This window comes from Oryzias latipes, chromosome 3 (assembly GCF_002234675.1).
Source record: "Oryzias latipes chromosome 3, ASM223467v1".
Taxonomy (NCBI): domain Eukaryota; kingdom Metazoa; phylum Chordata; class Actinopteri; order Beloniformes; family Adrianichthyidae; genus Oryzias; species Oryzias latipes.
Genome location: NC_019861.2, coordinates 14,555,351 through 14,576,120, shown reverse-complemented (window position 1 = coordinate 14,576,120; position 20,770 = coordinate 14,555,351). Strand labels below are relative to the sequence as shown.

The 20,770-nt window shown below is 43.9% G+C and overlaps 1 protein-coding gene across 1 annotated transcript in view; it reads right to left on the bottom strand.

Annotated features, from left to right (window-relative positions):
• Positions 1-20,271, bottom strand: part of pla2r1 (phospholipase A2 receptor 1) — a 33,240-nt gene extending 12,969 nt beyond the window's left edge. Inside the window, exons 1-11 of the mRNA XM_023953360.1 lie at positions 19,941-20,271; positions 11,812-12,192; positions 11,521-11,694; positions 10,597-10,761; positions 7,258-7,371; positions 6,917-7,066; positions 6,621-6,815; positions 6,352-6,515; positions 5,180-5,290; positions 338-450; positions 75-244 (exon numbers count right to left, since the gene is read on the bottom strand). Of these exons, the coding sequence (XP_023809128.1) occupies positions 75-244; positions 338-450; positions 5,180-5,290; positions 6,352-6,515; positions 6,621-6,815; positions 6,917-7,066; positions 7,258-7,371; positions 10,597-10,761; positions 11,521-11,694; positions 11,812-12,192; positions 19,941-20,073 (1,870 nt within the window). The 5' untranslated portion in view covers positions 20,074-20,271. The remainder of the gene's footprint in view (positions 1-74; positions 245-337; positions 451-5,179; positions 5,291-6,351; positions 6,516-6,620; positions 6,816-6,916; positions 7,067-7,257; positions 7,372-10,596; positions 10,762-11,520; positions 11,695-11,811; positions 12,193-19,940) is intronic.
• Positions 20,272-20,770: the final 499 nt, after the last annotated feature.

The following is a 20,770-nucleotide window of genomic DNA, read 5'->3' as shown; positions in this document are numbered from 1 at the left end:
GCGCTTTTAAAACTAACCCTAATTAAATACAACCACCACTTACTCATTGTGAGCACAGAGATCTTTCCACCCACCAGGCTGGTGTTTGTTCCAGTTGGTGAAGGTCAAAGGTGGAGAGGAGCCGTTTAGAGGGAGCCAGCTGTACTCTCCCTTGTTTTCCCGGTCCGTGAGGCCGATCCAGTAATCCCTGCTACAGTTGGCTCCACTCGCACTCAGCAAACTGTTGACAAATGTCTGCTCAAACCTTTAAATGGGACAAAGAGATAATAAGTCGTCTCAAACATTGAAACAAACCACAAGTGTATGCTTTTTGGTAAGAAGTTGCTCAATGATTCACCTGTTTTCCACAGTGAGGAGAGGAGCTTTACAGTAGAATCCCATCAGTGCATCTTCATAATTCTGTTCGTGACTTGTCACCGTGTAACAGGAATGGCCGTGTCGCTTCCATCCCTACAAGAGTTTACCTTCATCAGCAGCATTTTAGTTGCATTTCTGAACGTCCAAACTAGTAGAATTTGGAAAAAAAACAACATAGATCCACACAGGAAAACTGTGCTCACAGAAAAACATCATTAAATAGCTTTATGACTCCATTCTGCACTTTGCACAATATTTTTTATCTGCACGTCCCCTTTAGGAAAACCGAAAGATTTATACAAAAATACAAATTTCAATAAACAGAAACCTTTTTTGTTTATTCCATGGCAAGACAGAGGAGCCAAACCTTTGAACCAAAAGAGTGGGTCTCTCTATGAAACTGAAACTGGGTGTGGTGGGACAAGCCAGAGCTTTGAACATCTTTGTAATCAACTCAGAATGAATTCAGAGGCTAAAAATGATGACTTCATGCTCTAAATTGAGAGTCTGTATATTTGCTATGGTCCTTAACGATATCCTATTGTTCAGTTTAGATTCATTGCGTCAATTTCAGATGAACGAAATATGGCTGACACACAAATCACACCATTTATTACAATCAATCCCTACTTTTATTTTCTACATTTACCAATGAAAATTTATCAAGTTATCAAGTTATAGCAGAAAAACCAAAGATACTGTATATTTGAATAGCTTTTTTTAAACTTTAATCAGTACCTGGAATACATTTTCAACAAATTGACAGAAAATTAAGGTGCAAGTGATCACTAAACCTTTGACCATAAAATCAAACATACATTGATTATTTCAAATATTCTACTTCTACATTTCCAATCTGTGAAGCACAATTTAGTCCTGAAAGTAATGCATCTTGCTTAAAACAGGGCTTCTGTATTTATACTTCTAAAATGTTACTCTTTTGATCTAAAGTGAGAGTCTCCACATTATGTTTTACTTCATTTCCTCAGGATAATATACAAGTCTCTGCTTACAGACTAATGTAAATGCATGGAGTGGGAGAGTGTTTTGACAAGTGTTGTGAATTTGCCCCCTATTGGCCCAAACCTCTCTCTCCTCTAGGGCTCCTGATGAGGTCCAGACACGTTTTCAGACAGAACTCCTGACTTAAAGCAAAACTTAAAGAGGGAAAACATTTCAATTTGTGACCCTGGTTGGTCCCAATATGACCAACCAGAGATTTAAATGGAAATAAATTAGACATATTTCACTTTTTTGCGCCATGAAGGTAATTTCTGGGCCTCATGTTCCATAAAATGCAGTAAAAATACCAGAGAGCAACGCAAATGTCAGACAATACGTCAGCAGACGAGAGAATCAGCTCATTGTACTTATTTGGGGAAACTTGCCCTGAAGTTGAACTGCAGCAGACGTGCCACTCTGTCGGTCTGCTGCAAACCCTTTTTTCCAAGCTGATACTTTCAGCACAAAGCAACTGACTTTCAAATGTTTAGTTGCTGAATTAGTTAAAAAAGGACTTTTTTTAGATGGATTTTAGAACACTTTAATACTTGACAAACATTCTGCAGGAACTTTGCAGAATACTTAGTCAGCATGTACTCTTCAAGAAAACTGAAACATTTGAAATATTGAAAAATTAATTTACCGGTATGTTTTTCCTTTTTTCTTTTTATTAAATCTGATTTTATGCTGATTAGATTTTTCACAGGTATTTTCTTGGATATTGGAACAAATGTCACTCTTTTTAACAAAAAGAGTTCTAAAATTGGTACAAAACATAAACTGTCTAACAACACATCCCAGTTTTTAATATATACCATTTTTTTAATGTATCAGTAGAAATCATTAAAACTATGGCAATTGTTTGTGACCACTCGGTTTTTTAAGTCTGGGATTGAAACCGTCATGGGAGGCTGTTCTGGCTTTAATTGACCACTAGAGTTCATTGTTTTTAGCTGAAGACTTTTTTTTTTAATGTGTTCCAGGGCATAAATGAAAAGCCACAGGCTTCCTTCAATAGGGCTTTATCTACATGATAGTTTCTGTTTTTTATTAAACCTTGGTCTTATAATGTCTTCATTTCTCAAAGTCACCATCTTGTTTATCTCCTATAAAAATCTTTTTACAATAACTCACCTCCTGTTCATGAGCTAGCTCGCCAATGGGCCTTAAATGATTTTTTATATAAAGCAGGATATTATTATCATTTAGGATAGGATGCAGGGACTATAAAACCCATTTCAAAAAGTCTGTATTTTTGTTAACAATAGTGTGTTATAGACTTGCATTGCAAGAAAATAACAAGTCATTGTAAAAAAAAAAATCAGGGCATCCAATCTGTGTAAAAGAAAACTTGAGTTAAAAATCATTTATTAAGTAGTTTTTAAATGATCTATATCCTACAAATGCAAACTTGAATATGATGTATTTCAAAATATCAAACTCGTCAATTCAACCATGCAAATCTGGAACCCATCTGGAACAACCTGAACAGAACAACCCCACCAGAAGTGGCTTTGAATCGGGCTCGGGTGTGGTTGGGGTGTGGTGGTCTGGCTTGGGGGGTGGTCTCCTTGCCTGTGCTGGGGGGGGGTTGGCGGGGGGCCCTGCTCAGAGGGGGGTCCAGCGGCGCTGGATGGGCTGCCCAACTAGACCTGGGGCTGCGATCACTCCTTCCCTGGCTCTGCGACCCTCTTGGGGCCCGCGGTCGCTCTGGGTGACATCCACCAGGGCTGCGGGGTCTGGGGGTGTGTGGCAGGGCCCTGTCCTGGGGGGGGGGGGGGGGGGGGGCTATCGGTACAGGACCTTGGCGGTTTGACGAGTCGGGGGTCTCCGCAATCGGTGGTCGCCCCGGCTGGTTGGCTGCCTCGGTACCCCCACTAGAACTCTCCCAGGGGCGGGGGCCTGGGCTTGCTCCGGGGGGGCGGCGCTTTCTGGCTCCTCTCTCTCTGTGTGGGGTGGGTGGTGTGGGGCCTGGGGGGTCGGTGCTTCGGGGGATGGGACCTCTGGGCTGCAGGGACCTGGGTCCTATGCTGGGGGGGGCTGGGGGACGACTGTTTGAACACCCGGGGACAGTCTACCAGCCGTCCCCGACTTACCCTCATATATACCCCTCATGTAAGCAGCAGATGTCCTTTTAGCGCCCCAATTTTAACTGCACCGTAGACAATTAGGGCCCCTTGGTGGAGAAGGTGATTGGACATCATTGTGAGTAATCAGGAGATGTCCACTCAGTACCATACCCGCCAATTTTAACTGCATCCCCTTAGTACACACACCCTTTACCCGTCAAAATATACACTCCAATACAAACACACATACATACACACACACACCCTCACACACATGCACTTTGCAAGGAAGGTGGGACCTCGGACCATCTGTTCCCTACCCCATCCCAGGTATGGGGTACTGGGCCCTTGGCAATGGCGGACGTGTTCCTTGGGTGCTGGCTTCCTGGGCCCGGCGGTCCTCTCTCCACACAGGGAGAGGAATCCCTGAGCTCTCTGGCAAGACCAAGAGCCGGGGATCACATCACATCTGAGCCTGGGGGTGTTCGTGTCCCTGGGGTGTGGGTTCTGGCCCTGCCCCTGAGCACTGGGCCTTGCCAAATTTCCAACTGTAGGCGAGCCTGGTCGGGCCATGTTTACAACACTTCTTGTGGACCCCCTCTTCCCCTGGGTGTCCTCCTCCTGGACAGGGATGGCTGGCCCCTGCCCTGCTTTCTCCTGGACCAACTTTGGGCCGGGTGGGTAGCTGCCTGGAGTGGAGCGCGGGGCGGGTCTCCCTTGGGGGTCCTGGCTTGTAACTGGGGTTGGGGGCTGCCCAGAACTCCTGGGTGGTGGTGGGGTGCTCGTCTGGGACTGTGGGCGCTCTTCTGGGGTAAGGCCCCAAGCTGGGCCCTCCCGGAGCGGCAGGGGGACTGCTCTCCTGGTTGGGCCGGAGCTGCACTCTCTGTCCCCCCATGCCTCCCTGCTCTCTGGCTCTGGGGGCCCCCATTGCGGTCCTGCTGGCCCTGCCTGGGTGGCGGATGTGATCATCCGGGGGGCGGTTGTTCTCTATCTGCTGCCGTGCCGGCGTTGGGGGGATCTAGCTGCCGCTGCCTTCGGCGGGGGTCTGGGTGTGGGGATGACCGGCCACTCTCCCTCCTTCTTTTCACATTCCATCATCCATTTTAGAGGAACATGAACACTCACTTGAGGACATGTGTTAGCTCACCTTTGCACTAATATTTTGCGTGATTGAATGAAATATTTCACACTACTTGGTTTGAATGCATAATTATGCGTGTGGGAACATTATTTGAACATTTTTGGAGCCAATAGGTATGTTTACAACATTTGGGTGTGTGTGTAGACAGGCCCCGCCCCTTCTATATTTGTATTACATCTGAACCTCACCGTAATGATTATAACCATCCAGAAACTTGTTGCTTTATGCTGCTTCATGGTTTTACCCCCCCTTTCTATAATCACCCTCTATCACCCCTCTCTCTTCCTCCCTCCTTTCCTTTTCCATCCGGTCCAACACAAAAGATTTTCAAATATGATTTAAAATGAATAAAGTTTGGCCTTGATTACAAAAGGGATTTATTCAAACATACCTCTGGTTTGTCAGAAGATACATAACCCCTATTGTTAAAGTAAAATATGTCCAACACAAGAGGCCTTCAGCTCTCATCTGCTTGCCCAGCAATTGGACAGGACAAGTTAAAAAATAAATAAAATAAATAAAAATTATGTATTTCTGTTCACAGACAACATTAGAACATCCTTGTTAAAGAATAAAGTTTGTGTAATTGTCTAAGTGCTTCCCCTCTTACCACAGGACATCCTTCATCCCAGGTCTCTGAGTGCTGAACAGGACTCCTGCTTTCTCTTCTGCACACGGCGGACAGCCGCTCATCACAAGACACCAGAAGCCAGTTTCCTTTCTGAGACAAAGGTTACACTTTTACCACTAAGACAGAAGTCAGCTGATGGATGAAAACATGAAATATTCACAACTGGAGGTAGGGTTACAGGCAATAAAAGCACTTATCCTAAAGGAAACACAATGACTACCTGGTTCATTAAAGTAATGCTGAAAGCGAGATTTTGTCTAGCTAAAGAAATAAATAAAGAGATAAAATGGGCACTGAAAATGGATGGATGAGTGGAGTTCTGGTCAATCAAGTTGACTTCTTGCATTTGTAACTTAAACGGCTGAACCTATTTGTGGTTTTTCTGCCAATACAGAGAAACTCCGTCCTCAGCTCCCATCACTGGCTCCCTGTCAATTTTAAAATTCAGTTTAAACATTCCCTGCTTGTTTTAAAATCTTTTCATAGTCTTTGCCCCAGTAAACCAAAGGTTCTAACACAGCCGTCCACGAGTTTTAAGGTCAGTCAATCAATATTTGCTTTGTGCGTCCAGGTCGCGACAGAAAAACTGGGGTGACCGTGCGTTTCCTGTTTCCAGCCCCCAGTCATGGTATAATATTCCTCCAGAACTTTACATGACATCAGACTTAAACAGTTTTAAATGTCAACTAAAAACAAACCTCTTTAGCTTTAATTATTTACTTGTTGGTGGCATCTTATTTTCTTTTAGTCTTTTTTATTGAATTCCTGTATGTCTTTTATGTATTTTATTGTTTTTTGTAATTGTAAACTGTTGTGTTTTTTTTTTCATTTTTAATCTGTTCAATATTACATTTTCTTCTTATTTCTCTTTTATTGTAAAGCACTTTGAAACCCTGATGGTATTGTAAAGTGCCATATAAATAAAGTTTCATTCATTCATTCATTCATTCATTCACTCATTTATATGTATGTACAGTAAAACAAGTATTTTTGAGGATTTTCATTGATTTAGAGGTTGGACAGTTCAAAATACTAGGAGGAAAATAGAAAGCTTGTGTTTGGTTTTGAGTTATTTAAATAACTTACTGACAACATACATAGTTACATAGGAAGAGTGTCAGAAATCGAGGGCCGTCTAGAAGCTACCTCACCTTTTTCTCCAGTTTAGCACAGAGTGGAGTCTCTGTCAGGTTGTGCACAGGCTGAAACTGCTGCCACAGAGTGAGAGTCACAGGGGATCCATCTGACCACTCCACAGCTGGAGACGACAATGGTTTCCATAGTCCAATCCAAACTTCCAGATTCTCTCCAGAAACTAAATATGAGAACACATCCAAGCATTACATGCAAAAAAAACAGTTTTTTTTATCACAGACAAATACATTTCCCCTATTATTGTGTGCAACTGTGTGATCTTTACCATTAGCGAGGAGAAAAAGCAGCATCTCCAGCTCTGACAGAGAATGGATGCTGGTGAGGTTTGCGCCTTGAGAGCTGCAGGCTTCAGAGGACATCTGCCAGCTTCCGGCTTCACTGTCTGGCAGCACGCGATAACAGAAACCATTGTGGGGCCACCAGCCATCATCACATTTGGTATGGATGTACTGCCAGTTCTCTGTCAAAGGAAGAGCCAGGAAGATGAGAGGAATCCCGACAATTCACACCAAAAGTTTGAGAAACTTGACAGCAGATGTGGCCTGCACCTCCTGTGCTTACCTAGAGGCTCAGCCCTGCGGGTGTCATTGGGCATCTTCTTGCAGATGTAAGGCAGAGCAGACTCACAAGACAGACTCTGCCAGTTTTCGTCATAGGCTGAGTTGTAGACTCCACACTCTCTGTTGACCTGCAGGGGGCTGGCAGGCAGAGCTGATGGGATCAGAGGGCAGGGTTTAAATGCTTCATAGTTGAAGCTGCCACAAACTTTACCCATCTAATCTTCCAAAAATGCTTCAATTCTTGTTTTATTAAATAGTAAATCTCTGCTAAATGTGAAGCAAATTGCAATTCTTCCAACTACAGAGCAGGAGTGAATCAGGATTTAGATAATTGATCTGTACCTGGGATGAAATTCACCAGCGACAGAGGCGCTCCATCAGACCACTGCCACCCCTGTCCCTCCTTGAGGTGGTTCAGCCCAATCCACACCATTGTCCCAACACTGGAAAGCCGATCTAACCCAAATTAAAAAAGTAACCCATCAAGAGATCTTATCCAACTCCAACGATTGTAAAGTGGTTAGTACATTATCCAAGAAATTAAAGTAATTATAAAAGGATGTGATCACTCAATAACAGAGCAACATTTTATGGGACAAGCAGAAGTTTTTTTTTGGTGTCAAGGTTTGATTCTAACTGAAATTTATTAATTCATCTTCTAAACCCATTTGTCTCTTTCGGGGTCATGGGGCTGCCCCCTGTTTATTTGACTTTTGTTGTTATAGAAACCAAACTGTAAATGCATTGAGACCATACATTCCTGAAACTAATCTTGCTAATTTGAAAGATAGGTCTATAAGAAAAGCTTGGATAGAAAACTAGGAAATGAAGAATAACCAATTTTCTGATTAAAACTCCCACTTCAATCATTTTTTGATCTTTTTGAAAGTGTTTCCAGTGGTCTTTTAGTTATGATTGTGACCTTTTAAGCCACAAAAAACCTGTGAGGTTTTCTAGAACATTGTTTTTTCAAAACAGTAGTAGTTCACCAAAATTTCGACTCTGAGTTGTGGGCCGAACTGTTGGCATGGAGGAACGCCGCCCACACTTCCCGTCATCTATCTATTTACATTCTTTCCTGCTAGCTAACAGCCCTTAAACACTCCCAACCTAACATGAACCAGCAGGGGGCGCGGTTACCCCCCCCCCCCCCCCCCCCCCCAAAACACAAAGTCCCCAGGGCGGCCACGTCGCAAATGAATACAATTACAATACAGTATTCTTTAAACAAATTGCAGTAACAACTAACAACTACCTATCTAACTAATGAATTAAATTTATAGGTGTTGTAGAATGACTATGTGTGTGTGTGTGTCAGTGCGCTGCGTGTGTAGGAAGAAGGAGCGCACACAAGTGTGTTGGAGGTGCGTGTTGATTCTTCTGCAGCTGGCCGCTCTCGAGCTGCACGCGAGCCTTCACCTGTGCTCTCTGGTACAGACATCTACTACAGACACGTAACTTTGCGCTGCACAAAAAAGTTCCCAAACAAAACATGTAATGATATCCCCCCCCCCGCCGCTGCCCAACACAAAATCCTCCGGTGGGCGGCCGTGTCGCGCACTCAAGAACGCAGGCAGCATGTAATGGAAATGAATTATTAGAACGCAGTAAATTTGTCGTATTTCCCCGCGAGACGGAAACTCTGTTGTAGAATCAATGAGGATGCTGAAACCGCGTGTGTGTGTAAGAAGAGGGAGTACGTGCAGCGTAGAGGGAGTGGTAGCCGCACGCAGGGAGTGAAGGAGAACAGTAATAAAAGGTTTCCCCCAGAAACCCTTGAAGTCTGAACACAAGACTAGCAGAAAAAGTAAATTATCAGCAAAGATGAATGTGTTCAATGTGTTTATTATAGTTCCACGCACCATATGCAGAACTTAAAAAAAACAACAGAAAATTAAAAAAAAAAAACGTCATCTTCACACCCCTAGACATACATGGACCTAGTCTTCTACAAGTGGAAGCATCGGAATGCTGCCAGACGCTTCAGCCACAAGCTTTTATAAACTGTAATTTTTTCACCTGCAAATAAAAAATATACTCAGAAATGATATTTAAGCTAAAAAAAATTTACAGTCAGGACCATAAATATTTGGACAGAGACACATTCTTTCTAATTTTGTTTCTGTACATTACCACAGTGAATTTTAAATAAAACAACTCAGTTGCCATTGAAGTGCAGACTTTCAGCTTTTATTTCATGGGTTGAACAAAAAGATTGCATAAAAATGTGAAAAACTCAAGCATTTTTTAAAAACAATCCCTTCATTTCATGGGCTGGTAAGTAATTGGACAATTGACTTCCATGGTATTGCATGGGCAGGTGTGGGAAATTCCTTTGTTATGTCATTATGAGTGAAGCAGATAAAAGGCCTGGAGCTGATTAGAGGACACGTGCTTGTATTTTGAAGATTTTGTTGTGAACAGACAACATGCGGTCAAAGGAGCTCTCCATGCAGGTGAAATGAGCCATCATTACGCTGAGAAAACAGAAAAAAAACATGGGAGAAATTGCTACAGTATAAGGAGTGGCAAAATCAACGGTGTGGTACATCCTGAAAAAGAAAGAAAGCACTGGTGAACTCAGGAACGCAAAAAAAAAACCTGGACGTCCAAGGAAGACAACAGTGGTGGATGATTGCAGAATCATTCCCATGGTGAAGAGGAACCTGTTCACAACAGCCAACCAAGTGAACATTCTTTGGACAGATGAAACCAAAATCAACCTCTACCAGAATGATGGCAAGAGAAAAGTATGGAGAAGACGTGGAGAAGCTCATGATCCAAAGCACACTACATCATTACTAAAACACTGTGGAGGCAGTGTGATGGTCTGGGCGTGCATGGCTGCTAGTGGCACTGGGACACTAGTGTTTATTGATGACGTGACACAGGACAGAAGCAGCCCAATGAACTCTGAGGTGTTCAGAGACATACTGTCTGTGCAGATCCAGGTGAATGCAGCCAAACTGATTGGGCGGCGTTTCATAATCCAGATGGACAACGACCCAAAACATACAGCCAAAGCAACTCAGGAGTTTATTAAAGCAAAGAAGTGGCATATTCTTGAATGGCCAAGTCAGTCACCCGATCTTAACCCAAATGAGCATGCATTTTAATTCTTAAAGACTAAACTTCAGACAGAAAGGCCCACAAACAAACAGCACCTGAAAGCCGCTGCAATAAAGGCCTGGCAGAGCATTCAGAAGGAGAAAACCCAGCATCTGGTGATGTCCATGAGTTCAAGACTTTATGCAGGCATTGCCAACAAAGGATTTTCAACCAAATATTAGTGATGACCATTTTGTTTTCAGTTATTTCATTTGTCCAATTACTTACGAGCCCATGAAATGAAGGGATTGTGTTTAAAAGATGCTTTAGTTTTTCACATTTTTATGCAATCTTTTTGTTCAACCCATGGAATAAAAGCTGAAAGTCTGCACTTCAATGGCATCTGAGTTGTTTTATTTAAAATTCACTGTGGTAATGTACAGAAACTAAATTAGAAAGAATGTGTCTCTGTCCAAATATTTATGGTCCTGACTGTAAATATGTCATCCATCAGTTTTATTTCACTTTACTTCTACATCTAATCATTTTACCGGTAGTCAACAAAGACAAACATAAACATTTGATCAGTTCTCTAGTGAGCCTGCCAGCATGTGTTTGCTATTGCTCGCCTACCTCTGATGTACTTTTGCTCTGCCATGCTGGTGATGCTGAGCAGATTTCCACCTTGAGCCTGGCAAGTTGCGAGGGCCTGACTCCAGGTGAGGATTGTGTAGAGGTTGAACTGATAGCAGGCCTGCAGTTCCTGGTTTGATTCCCAGAAGCGCTCACAACTGGAATCTATGAGCAATTTCAAAGAGGAAATAGTCAGGTGGAGCATCAAGCTACACCTACAGCATGTAACACGTGATCAAGACGAGCTGAACGCAGGTTCTTCAATGCACATTTAGCCCATGGTGTTCACGCTGGACAAGCAGGGAGGGGCTTCTTCTTCTTGTCTTTTTGCTAATGTTAACTAGTGCATGTCCACCACCAACGAGAGCTGGAAGAGTCTAGGTGCGAAATGTTGAAGCGGCGGCAATCTCATGAGTCTTTGTCTTTCACAGCTTTAGTCCGATAAATGAAAGACTTGATGTCACAGAACTCAAGCCAAACACAAACTCAATTTATTCATTTCTTCTCCTTCTTCAATTTTCATACGGTTGGCACATCCGTGAATTAAAAGGGACACCATCCATACATCACTGAGTCCCAGATTGGTCAAAATTCGACCTGGTTTAACTTGCATTCTAAAGTGAAAGTGCATTCTATGGCTGCGCGTTTTAGGACCTGAAAACCATCTTAAATGTAAGTAAAAGTTTCGAAACACGGAACCTGAAATGTGCATCTACAAGCATTTACATAAACGTTTCAATAAAAGTGGTCGCACATTGCCGCGGGCGGTATGAGCGTAGCTACACACACACATTTAAAACAAAGAAAAAAATCAAGTGAGGCATCTTCCGTTCACACACTTCCAGCCGTGTTGATATTGTGGGGACACAATACTCTAGTATCACTTCCTGCCACTCATTTAATGTGTTGCTCTGTTTGCTTTACCTTTCACCGGACAGAAGCCCCATCTTTCATCCCGGTCATAGCGAGGAGTGGTGGAGCACCAGTGAAGGTTGTCCTCCCGGCCCTCAGTGGTACACTCAGAATACCATTTGTTGTTGTAATTGAAGGGAAAAACGCAGGGCATTCCATTGGCATTTCCCAACAAAGTGTGTATATCTGTAAATAAAATGAGTCATTTTAAATTCAAAGTTGTTCCTTTTGGTCAGGTTTTTGGGTAGCTATGAAGTGCTGATGTGGGAGATTTTAAATTATAGCATAAAGAACAAAGGTCACCTTCATATGGATATGAGCAGGGGCCTTCTCTGGGAGTTCTGTGCCTTTTCCACTCATAATAATCGCTTTTCTTCACTACCACCAGTCGTCCAGCCCCAGTCACCTTCCACTGGAACGCTCCGTACAGCGTGTTGCCACGGCAGCGCCACCACATCATGGTGTAGGCCTTGTCGCACTCAAACATGCCAAGAGGGTGTGTGGTGTTCAAAATGTCGAGGCCCAGGCACATGCCTGTGCCCAGGTTGTAGAGGCGATGAGAAGACACCCACTGCCACAGCATGCGGAGTGTGGGACGCTGACAGTCTTCCAGCACCAGGCTAGAATGATCCGCCTTGATGCAGCGCTTCAGCAGGATGCTCTCCAGAATAAACAGGCCTTTTTCTGGACAAAAGCAGAACAAGATACGATGGAGGAAAAAACAGTATCACTGTGTAAACTGAAAGATGTTGTTTATATTGTTGTTATTTTATTAGAGATGTTTTTCATCTAAAATTAAGGACACTGCACAAGATTTCTTTTTCTTTTAACCAGATTTTGCTCATAATTCTTAGTTTGTCTTTAAGTCTGCATCAAGCCCTCTACTTCCTTTCCCAAACTAGACATGAATCAGGAAACCCAAAATGTTGGGTTTCAGAGTGAAGCGACTCTCAATTCAGACCTACAATAAACATATTTACATTTTGGTTTTACTGCCCTAATTGTTGTTTATGACCACTGAGAGGGAGAGGAGTGAAATCAGCTGTTTTGATTTTATTGGAGCTTTAAGAGGTGGATTGTTGGGATTGGCAGGTGGTTTGATCAGTGGCTGAATACAACAGAGCTTTAAACTTCACGTCTCCCCACCTTACATGTCTATAAGAAGACAACAGGAAGTGTCAGGAAAAGTTGAAAGAAACAGCAAAAAGAGATGAAAGAGAAAGACTGGCGATTAAAGGAGCCTGGACCACAGACATGGAGCAGCCACTGGCTGGGTTGCAGCAAGAGCACCATGTCAATATGTGGTTGCTCTGTATAGTACAACTCCACTTTTTTTCCTTTTTTTTTTTCTTTTTTGCAGACAGTTGCCTTCAGCTGGTTTTAGAAATCATAAAAATAATCCGGCAATGTTTTTTTGTTATCATAAAAAATTAACCATATGTTAGGGAGTCCTCCTGAAAGACTCAAACGTTTTGTTGTGACGTGTCCCTGGAATTTAATTTTAATGATGAATCTCCTTGTGAAAGTAGATTTTCAACCAACTTTGTGAACACAAAGTCCCACAAATTGATAGAGTTAAACATAGAGTGAGTGACGAGTGACATAAAACAGAGGATTTTTATTTTGCTTCCTACCAGACCAGGGTGTCAGTGTTCAGCAGAAATACAAAAAATGTTCTTGACACTTGATCCACTAACATTTGGAATTTAATTTATTTAAATTATATAAGTTTATTAAAGAAGGTCAGAAGTGTGATTGACCAAAAGCCTTCTGCGATGGGAAGTTTTTCACAGTGGATATTCCTACTAGAAATAACATATGTGAAACGCTAAAAATATTTAACTTTTGACTTTTAATGAAGCTGTAGAAAAAGATTCATTTTTTTTAACATAAAATTTTATATCACCCATTTGCCAAAGCAAAAACCAAATACATGTAAACTTTTCATAAAGACTATTTATGAATCCACTGTGTTCCGGATAATGTATAAAACAAAAATAGGTACATACACTTTTTCGAATGACAAATGGTTCAAATGCAATGCATTGTGGTCTATATTTCCCAATCTTGTGAGCATTGATGCACACTAGTTTTTTTGCTGAGACTTCTGGGAAATTTCCAGGGCACTGGATTTCATTTAGTAGATTTGGACACCCTAACAAAACGGTGAACACCCAGTACACTGACAGGGAAGTAGTGGTGAATCCAAACACAAGCTCAGACTTCATAACTGTATATAACTTCATATATAATGTCTATAATTAGATTTGTTTGTCTGATCAAAGAATTGACATCTAAATTTCGTCTACTGCTATTTCATCAATTGCTGTGCATTTTCTTCTAGCAGCTGTGGAACACTATAGTCACCCCCCAGCTCCCCTATGGTGACTAAATAATAAGCTGTGAGCTTTGTTTTGTTCCAGACAGACACCACAGCATGTTAAAGGTTCGCGAATTGATTTAGCATCTCCAGCTACAGTTAAAACAAAGTCGGTAAGAGCGTGAGGTGTTTTATCCATAGCTGGACTTTCTGCTATAAAGCTCTGAGTCATAGTCATTCAGAAATGTTTGGGGACAATTTATGCATTTTCAGTCGGTCATGACTACCAGTATGTTTTTTTACTTGCAGACTCTGCTAGAGTAGATTAAGTCATCTTTATGACAAAATCAAAAATGTAAAGACTTTGAACATATTGGAAGCCTCTAACTAGGTTGGTGACCCTTTCCTTACTTTTAGCAACATGATGCTACAGTTAAAGATGTATTACAATTCCAAATGTTACTCTTTTTTAATGATTAAAAAGAGCATGCCATCCTAACATAGCTCTAAACTTAAATCAAACTTGGTTCTATCATTACATTAGCTCAGCTCTAATTACATTGCTTAGAGAAGTATTTTTTTTTCTTTTCTTTTTTACTTGTCCTGTCCAACAGCTGAGCAGACACATAAGAGCTGTGGGCCTCTAGTGTTAGACATATTTTACTTTAACAAGAGGGGTTATTAATCTTCAGACAAACCAAAGGTATGACTGAATAAACCCCCTTTGTAATTGAGGCCAAACTTTATTCATTTCAACCATGATTGAAAATCTTTGGTGTTGGACCGGACGGAAAAGGAAAGAAGGGAAGAAGAGGGAGGGATGTCAGAGGGGGGGGGGGGTGATAGTGAGAGGGGGGGGGTAAGACCATGAAGCAGCATAGAGCAGACAGGTTTACTGGTTGTTTATCATTATGGTACGGTTCAAATGTAGTACAAAAAGGGCGGGGCCTGTTCACACACACTCAAATACTATCAACACACCTGCTAGCTGCAAAAAATGTTCACATGTCAACATTTTCACAAAACAGATAGTGTTCACTAACGCATACCTATGCCTTTAAACCAACTAGTGTGAAATCTTTCATTCATTCAATCATGCAAACTATTAATGCAAAGGTGAGCTAACACCTGTGCTCAGGTGAGTGTTTATGTTCTTCTAAAATGGATGGTGGAATGTGAAAAGAAGGAGGAGGAGCGCCCAGCCACCCCCACACCCAGACCCCCGCCGCAGCAGCAGCGGGAGCCGGAATTCCCCCAACGCCACACGGGAACAGGCAGGGAACAACCGCCCCCCGGGCGACCAAGACTGCCACCCAGGCCAGGGCCAGCAGGACCGCCGCGAGGCCCCCAGAGCCAGAGAGCAGGGAGGCGCGGAGGGAAAGAGAGCGCCGCCCCAGCCCAGCCAGGAAAGCAGCCCCCCCGCCGCACGGGAAGAGCCCAACGCAGGGCCCCACCGGAGAAGGACGCCCACAGCAACAGACGAGCACCCCACCACCACCCAGGAGTTCCGGGCATCCCCCCGCCCCAACCCCAGGTACGAGCCAGGACCCCCCAAGGGAGACCCGCTCCGCACTCCAGGCAGCCACCCACCCGGCCCATGGTTGGTCCAGGGAGGAGCAAGGCAGGGGCCCGCCGCCCCCGCCCAGGAGGGGGGAACCCCGGGGAAAAAAGGGTCGGCCCACAAGGGGTGTTATAAATATGGCCCGACCAGGCTCGGCCATGTTGGAAGTTTGGCGGGGCCCAGCGCTCAGGGGCAAGGACCAGGACCCACCCCCCAGGGACACGAACACCCCCAGCTCAGGTGTAATATGAACCCTCCCACCGTGCGGAGAGAGCACCGCCGGGCCCAGGGAGCCGGCACCCAAGGGACACGACCACCATCGCCAAGGGGCCCGCACCCCCCACCAGGGACGGGGGTAGGGGACAGATGGACCCAGGTCCCACCTTCCTTGCAAAATGTGTGTGCGTGTATGTGTGTTTGAGAGGGTGTGTGTGTGCATGTGTGCGTGTTTATGTTGGAATGTATATATTGAAGGGGGAGGGGTGTGTGTACTAAGGGGGGTGCAGTTAAAATTGGCGAGTAGGGCACTAAGGGGACATCTCCTGATTACTCACAGTGATGTCCCCTCACTCTCCCCACCAAGGGGCCCTAAATGTCTAAGGTGTGGTTAAAATTGGCGGGTAGGGTGCCAGGAGGACATCTGCTGCTTGCTTGCAGTGATGTCCAAGCACCCCCCCTACCAAGGACCCTACATGTCTAAGGTGCAAATAAAACCGAGAGAGGGGGGGCCCACTCCATACGGCAACCATAGGAGGGGGGCCACTGCCAAGTAGCCCCCCCCCAAGGCGCATCGCAGGCTAGACCCCCCACCCCCTCACCCTAATATGAGGTTATATGAGGAAGGGGATAAGTTGGGGACAGCTGGTAGACTGTCCCCCGGTGGTCAAACAGCCGTCCTCCAGCCCCCCCCCAGCAAAGGGGCCAGGGCCACCCAGCCCAGGGGCCCCACCCCCGGAGGCGCCGACACCCCAGGCCCGGCACCACCCACCCCACACAGAGAGAGAGGAGCCAGAAAGTGTCACCCCCCCCCCGGAGCAAGCCCAGGCCCCCACCCCCAGATGCCGGCCCTAGAGGAGCTCTGGTCAGGCCTTGACGGGACCGAGGAGGCCAACCGGCCGAGGCAACCACTGATTGCCTCAGCGGAGACCCTGACCCGCTAGCCCCCCCGACCCGTACCAATAATGGGCCCCCCTCCCCCCCAGAACGCCCCCCCACAGGACAGGGCCGACAAGCCCCCCACCCCACCCCACCCCAGACCCCGCAGCCGAAGCGGATGACACCCAGAGCGACCGGGGGCCCCGAGAGGGTTGTCCCGTCCCGTCCCAGAGCCAGGGAAGGGCCGATCCCAGCCCCAGGTGCAGATGGGCAGCCTATCCGGCGCCGCTGCCCCCCCCCCCCCCCCCCCGAGCAGGGCCCCCCGCCAACCCCCCCCGGCACAGGCAAAGGGACCACATCCCCAAGCCAAGCCAGACCACCACCCCACCCCCCCACCACGCACCCCTTGCTTAGAGAAGTTTAACGTTGAGAAGATTACTTGAGTAATTTGATGATGAAGGAACAATACTCTTACTCAGCTTCACTGGGCTGTTTTTAATCTAATTTTGTTTTAACATTTATTTTAGAAATCAAAATAATAGCAAGGGTTTTAAGACATAAACCCTTTAGGCCTAGATGTAATCTGTTAGTCACCTATTGAGGTAGTGAGCACACATTTAAAATAACCTAGTCCTTGTTTGAAACATACTGTATGCTCTGGGTTCAATTATTATTAATAGGTAAAGGGATTTCTAACATATGTCGCTTTTGCTGTAGCACTTCAAGACAATACTGGTTGTGAGCCAGTGCTGTATAAATGAAACAGAATTATTGGTACAATATCTATAGCTGAAGATTATTGTAGAGAAATGTAATAATCTGCATTGACCAGTACAAAGATTTCTGTTAATAAGTCTTTACAGATCAGCTTTGAGTATAGAACCTTATGAATGCATTAGCATCCCCTGAAACAGTATTTTGAAAAGTCAGAGACAGACATTAGACTTAATGTTTGTGGTCTTTGGGGAATAGCTGTAATGTGGTAAAACGTACTTCTAACTATTTTTACTTAAAAATAGGAGAGACTTGTTCTGGTGGATAGTCCAGTCCTGCTTTTAGTCGCTTTTTGGTTGGAGGAAGTGACACACAGGAAGGATACTGTCCAGGTGAAACAGGCTTTTAAGTTTTAATGATTTTGGCCACAAAATACAGGGTTGAGACTATTACATAAAAGTTATGTGGATAATAATTTAAAAAAATGGTATCGACACACAGAAACCAAATGAAGATGTGAAAACTGCGTGACCTCCCATGACCCAAAAACTATAAGTACACTGACACCTTGATGCTTCTATAAACTCCTCAGTGCCAGCAGTGGTTGACTGAAATATACTGTAGGTTGCAATAAAACACAAATGTACACAAAACAAAACAAAACCAAGTTCTAATGCAAACCTAGAAAAAAACTGGCTCTTACATATCGTGTTGTATCTATTAAAAAAGGAAAGCAGAAGTTCAATATCCAGTATTACTAATTGGTAACACCAAACAGGTTTTTGAAAACCATATTTTGGGTCCCATTAAAAATCTAATACTATGAATCTCTCACTTGTTCTACACATCAACCAAAGCCTTGTAGCTGTTGAAATGTCTGCAAACATGATGTTCCTTTTTATTCAAGTGTTTTCAGTTTTTTTATTTTAATATATAGAAATCCCAGGATGTGTTTTATTCATTGTATAGGTTTTAGACTTTAAATCACAAAAGTGCAAACAGTTTCTCTGTCCTTCAGTAACGTTTTCACCAGTTACTTTTGTTTTCACACTTCAATAGGTTTTTGAATATATCATTTTTACTTCTATTTGATTAATATTACATTAGAAATTTTAAGAATAGTGATTCCTGGATAGGACTACATATACCTCTAAGGGTACTTAAAAAATCCTTAAAATAAGCTCAAAAACTAAGTTTTGTGATGTACTTATAAACTACCTTGATTAAGGCTTTTAAAAGTGTTTTAGAGTCCCAAGTGCCATTCAACCCATGTACTCACTGGTATAGGGACTCTGCAGAAATACATGTCGCCAGCGTTCACCCGGAGCAAAGTGGGGTTCAGTGGTAGGTGGCCAAGGTGGGAATAGAACCTGCACTTATCTGGTCAGAAGTGAACTGCTCTATCTCTGCACTGCAGAGGATTAGGATATTCACTTTAAATCTAAAGACCCTTAAATGTCATCTATAACTTCTCACATTAAGCAAGGCACCCCTCTAAATTTTTAAACCAACTTCCTGAATGTGATATTTAGCTTTATTTTGTTTTTTCAATCAAACATGTTGTTTGCTTTTTTTTCCATTATATTGGTGTTTTGTTGTTTTCCATCTTTTCATTTTCTAAACCTGCTTATTCCCTTATGGTATCCCAGGGTTGCTGGAGCCTATCTCAGCCACTGTTGGGCGAAAGACAATATATCCTGGATCCCCTGAACATGTGGCAGGCCCGTACAACCACGCAGTCAAATTCACACCTATACAGACAATTCAGAGTCATCAGTTAAAATATTGAGTGTGTTTTTGAACAACAGGAGTAACTGGCGAGAACCCACAAGGATAAAAATGCAAACTCCACATAGACACAAAGCTGGGATACAAACCAGGATCTTCTGACTGTGAGGCAAAAGTGCTAACCACTGCACCACAATACAGCCTGTTTAGTTGTTTTAGTATTGCCAGTCCCTTTATTTTTTTCTTTGTATTATGTTTTGTTGCATTTGTGCAAATGTTTCTATTTGTAATGTTGTGTTTCATATATTACACTTATTACACCATACTTGTATGGAAAGTGCCAAACAAGTAGGTCTGTTTTAGATGAGTTAGAGGTCACTTGCCTAATTATAATTTGAAAAGGAGGACAATGGATCTGACGGGGGAGGGGGCATCACACCTGTAATAAATATTTGAATGAAATTTCTTTTTGTGATTTTAATTAACTAATAAAAGTTTGTTTTTTTTTTGCTGACAATAAGTACTTATCTTTAAAACATATCATATGTAAATCATAAATACCCAGTGATGCTTTAATTAAATAATCTGTTAAGTTCACTTCATTAATGTGTTTTACTCCCTGCTTTCTTTTTTATACACAGGTTTCATGTCTTTACCAACCCTGCGACACAGATCAGACTGGTGACCTGTCCAGGATGCCCCCTGCCTTCGCCCACAAATGGCCGGGATAGGCTCCAGCAGCCCCGTGATCCCGAAAGGGAATAAACGGAAGAAGATGAATGGATGAAAGAATGTCTTAACTACAAAATAAGAGCCTTTAGAAAATAAAAAATGAGAGCCTTCGCTCTGGGTTATAAGTAGATTCATCGGGGGTGTGGTGTTGGTGGGGGGGGGGGGCGCTGAAGCAAAAACTGCGTGCCACGTTCAACCTGGAAAATGACAGGATGCTGCGGTGCAGACGCTCCGCGCAGCCGACGCGCCGCGCTCGAACCCCCAGAAGTTCGATAAACTTACTGTTAAGCACCACGAGCTGCTTCTCCTCCAGGACCTCCTCGTCCTCCCCGCTGACACCCCGGCAGCTCCTCGTCAGGAGCACGGCCGCACAAAAAACCGCCACGAGCGTCGCGGAGCCGCAGCGTTCCAACATTTCGATAACGGAGTGAAGAGCCGCGGAGCGCGCGCCCGCACATTCCGGGACTTCCGGTCGAACCGCGGCTATGTTTTGGGCCCCTTCTCTCCCTCCTGGACAACTTTGACCGAGTAGAGTTTTTCAGCGGGGCGCCGGCGACGTCACGTCTGACGGAGACGCTGCTGCTGTCCGCTGTGCATTCCTGCCGCTCCGCGCTGTTTCCACTGGGGGAGAGCCGCCGCTTTATTTAGACTTTCACCAGAGGAGGACGCAGCCAGGAGCCAGAGGAGCTCTGCTGGCTGCACCCCCCAAAAAGTCTGCTCCAGAAAATATTCCTAAAGTTTTCAAATATACACAACTTTATACTCAAGGAAATACATAAAAAACGCGTGTTTTCCCTTTTTTCTTTCGACCTTCATTCTACTAAATTGACTAATTCATCTGGGTTTAAGTTTCTTTGGAGTAAACGGACAAGAATGAACATGAATGTTTTAAAATCTGTGCTTTTTTTCTCTCTCCTATCCTAGCAAAAGTAGTCTACTTGTATTTAAAGTCCCACTCCAATCATCTTTTGGTCTATTTTTAAAGCATTCCCAGAGGTCTTTTAATCAGGATCATGCAGATTTTTGGCAAAACAAATAATCTGTCGTTTTCTAGGACATAGTCTCTGCAGAGCAGCAGTGATTCATTCGAAAATCTTCTCTGGGTTAGGGGC